The following is a 3,572-nucleotide window of genomic DNA, read 5'->3' on the forward strand; positions in this document are numbered from 1 at the left end:
CTAACCCAAAACCTAACCTAACCCAAAACCTAACCTAACCCAAAACCTAACCTAACCCTTTTTTTTGTGGGTATATCGTGCAAGTTTCAGAATCATCTAACATCTACCTTTCGTACCCCTAAATGATAAAAGTAAGGCTGAACAGCGTTTGCCGGTTTGGCTAGTGTACTTATAAAAAAAAGTAACTTTCAACGGTTTAAATAAACCACGCTGATATTGTGAAATCAGAATGATTAGATTTTTTGTAAAAATTTTCTTCTAGCTATTTCGTTGTCCAATAGCTTGTCATTTCTTTTTTTTTTATTGAAATCAATAGATTTTTCATTTACCGTCCAAATCGGCCGAGACCGACGATGCAATGATATCATGCGTGCGTCATTCATGCTTTCATCTGATGTGTCAATGTGCCAAGAGTCCTGTTCTGCAGGCCTCGACCCCCACAACCTTTAATTCATAAAACTCTACACCTTGTGCAAAATATTTGACTTGGTTTACAAGAACGTCGTCGAAAAAATAGTCAAAATCTAGTCGTAAAACGGCTAGATTTTGACTAATTTTTCTTTTCCTTTGTCTGTGTAGACAAGGAAAGTGCGAGGATAATGCGAAGCCGCGAGCGGAGAGCCAGCTACTTCATATAAGGTGAAATAATAACACATTTTATCTAACATCGTCTTTATTACATCAATAAATTATAAAGTTCATAGACAATATTACCTCACCATAGAATTTAAAAAGCGCCCGCCGCCGACGCGGCAGCAGGTGTAGGTTCTGCTTAAAGCTTAAATCTTAAGTCAAGTTCTACTAAAAATCCGCTCAAAACACATTTCTAATAAACTGATTTTTAATAGATTCAAATAAAATATTAATACTGACGTTACACAAAATGCGATGAACACCGCGGCGAAGCTACCCTTCGGTAGAAATGGTAGGGAATAAATAAATACGGAATGCATTCTCTACGATACCTAAGTTAACTACTCATTTACAATTAGCCTTAATTAGCAACAAAACAGCAATAAATAATTCATATTTTTTATACAAAATCCCTTACATTTCGAAATTTATCGGCAAGACTAAAAAATGTTCGATAGCACTTAATTATAAGTTTAAAAAATTATTATCGCTCATTCGATATTTTAATGTTAAGAAACCTCTTGCTTCATCTAGAAACATAATCTCGTGTCGGAAATAAACAAAAGTGCAACAAATCTTTGTATTTTAACAATCAAAGATGGATGTTATCGCATCATTACCAGCGCCGCCGTCAACTCTTACAAGAAGCCTTCAACTGTAATGCCTATAGCAACTAGTTATAGTAAAATCTCTGAATATGCAACTTATGTCTACTGGGGTATATTTTATATCTAATTATAATACTAAGATATACAAAATGAGGTTAAAATATAAAATTTATTCGTGTATATATTTCTCAAAGGAGCTCCGATGTATTTATAAATAAAAATAATATACAATCTAACATAATTTGTACGGGTAAAATTAACTCTACATGAAGGTTACATCAGTAATCAGACAATTCAACTAATACTAAAGCATTTAGCCGATATTGCCTCATTTAAATGAAAGAATATTAGGCCGTGTAACAAACTGCAAAAAACGTATACTAAGTAGATAATTAAAAATAAGTAATTGGGCATAACAGGTTTCAGTATCTCAGTTAATAACAACCCGACCCACGCAAACAGTGACCTTTTATATTCCAATATTCATTTAACTCTAGAAAAGAGATAGTACGATACTAACCATAAGAAGGAAAGGGATAGAATATTCTATGTATTGACTAAACAAAATGGCAGCTCGTTGAGTTTATATTGTGAGTTTACATCAGTGCACTCTGCATGCGTGTAACCTGATATGCCTTGTTACATATACATATAACAGAATCATAGCTTATGAGAATTGTTTTCGTTTCATTTTGAGGCAGTGTACGAGATATGATTTATGATTACTGAGGAATAAAAATAACGAGGGCAGTGTTGTTTTAAGTTTCTCAGTTGTTTTCATTTAAATAATTGCGTTGTTTGAAATAAAACCGATCGTACGCCATTCATCAAACATCTTTCTTGATTCGTTAGTAAAATACCGCCAAAATTACGGTTACTCGATTTTGACCCAAATTGTTATAGACAGTGAGTTTAAATTGGTATTCCTTATATCGAGAGGAGATGGTGCGGCGTCTAGTGTAGGAAGGGCGTGTTCCTCGCGCACTTCTTGCCGCAAGCGCACTTCCGCACTATTTCTATGTCTTTGGTGTAGCGAGTGCCGTCCGCACAAACCAGGCGAATCTGAAACGCAACATCATATATCACTGAGAAATGTATCTTTGAACAATTCCAGATAAACGAAACTTTAATCATCTGTACTAATATTATAAAGCTGAAGAGTTTGTTTGTTTGTTTGGTTTGTTTGTTTGAACGCACTAATTTCGGAACCCACTTGTCCGATTTGAAAAATCCTTTCAGTGTTAGATAGCCCACTTATTGAGGAAGACCATGGGCTATATATGTACCACGCGCGAAGCCGAGGCGGACCGCTAGTTACTCAAAAATGTCTCAGAATAAATAATTATAATTAAAAAGCGGCTATGAATCGTCACATAAATTATTATTCACGAACGATTCCGAAAGCGGTGAAGGGTCGAGCCGGCAATAACTGGACTAAAAAGCTACCCTTTTAAAATTATATCGAAATTTATAAAAAATCATGTAAAAATAATAACTGATATTAATGCCACAGATATTTATTTTTCAAATTTATTATTGCGAGAGTAAACGTTGGCTCAAGACAGGGACGCTAGTAGATACATACCTTTCTCTTCTTAGTCTTCCTGGGGGCACAGCACTGCGCTTTGCCGCAGGATCCGGCGGCGCCAGATCCAGCAGGTCCGGGCCCAGCGTGACCGGCGGGTCCGGCGAGTCCGGCGGGTCCGGTGGGTCCCACGCAGCGCGCGCCGCGCACCGCTCGCCGGCTGCGACACGAGCCCTCCGTAATGAACTCGCGAGTCGCTTCCTGGATTCAAAGATACTTAGTCAACTTAAGTTAAACTTTTAACGAATTTTTCTTGTCTGCCCTTGATCCTGCTCCCTTCAAAGTGTAATAACGGAAAAGAATATATTGAATTCATCGAAAACATAATGTTAAAAATCGAAAATCAACTCGCATCAAATCTATAACAGGTCCCATTTTGATAATTACTCCCAATGTATACTTTTTTGGCAAAACGACCCGGAATGAATTGGCAAATAGCTTAGCTTTAAATATTTAGACCAGGATAGATGGATAGGTCTTGAAACATTAAAGTAAACAGAAGAACTATTTCAATATGTGCCTCCTTCTGGCTGGTGGTGTCAGGAGGTGGTGTAACATTTACCTTTCTACAAGCGGTGTGCGGCGGCGCGGCGGCGGGCGCGCGCTCGGCCGGCGCGGCGGGCGCAGCTGACGACATTCATTCGTTATTATCGATGCGATCTTTTTGAACACAATGTAATGCGCAAAATATGTGAAAGTCGGACTTAAGAAAACTTTAATGCTAATTTTTCCAAAACAGAAACTTT

The 3,572-nt window shown here is 37.5% G+C and overlaps 1 protein-coding gene across 2 annotated transcripts in view; it reads right to left on the bottom strand.

Annotated features, from left to right (window-relative positions):
* Positions 1–661: 661 nt before the first annotated feature.
* The window catches only part of LOC119839031 (protein slit), a 43,376-nt gene continuing 40,465 nt past the window's right edge, over positions 662–3,572 (bottom strand). For both annotated transcript variants that reach the window (XM_038365202.1, XM_038365201.1), the window contains 3 exons: positions 3,389–3,453; positions 2,827–3,027; positions 662–2,303 (listed from right to left, as the gene is read on the bottom strand). In XM_038365202.1, the coding sequence (XP_038221130.1) occupies positions 2,196–2,303; positions 2,827–3,027; positions 3,389–3,453 (374 nt within the window). In that variant the 3' untranslated portion in view covers positions 662–2,195. The remainder of the gene's footprint in view (positions 2,304–2,826; positions 3,028–3,388; positions 3,454–3,572) is intronic.

Source organism: Zerene cesonia, unplaced genomic scaffold (genome assembly GCF_012273895.1).
Source record: "Zerene cesonia ecotype Mississippi unplaced genomic scaffold, Zerene_cesonia_1.1 Zces_u007, whole genome shotgun sequence".
Taxonomy (NCBI): domain Eukaryota; kingdom Metazoa; phylum Arthropoda; class Insecta; order Lepidoptera; family Pieridae; genus Zerene; species Zerene cesonia.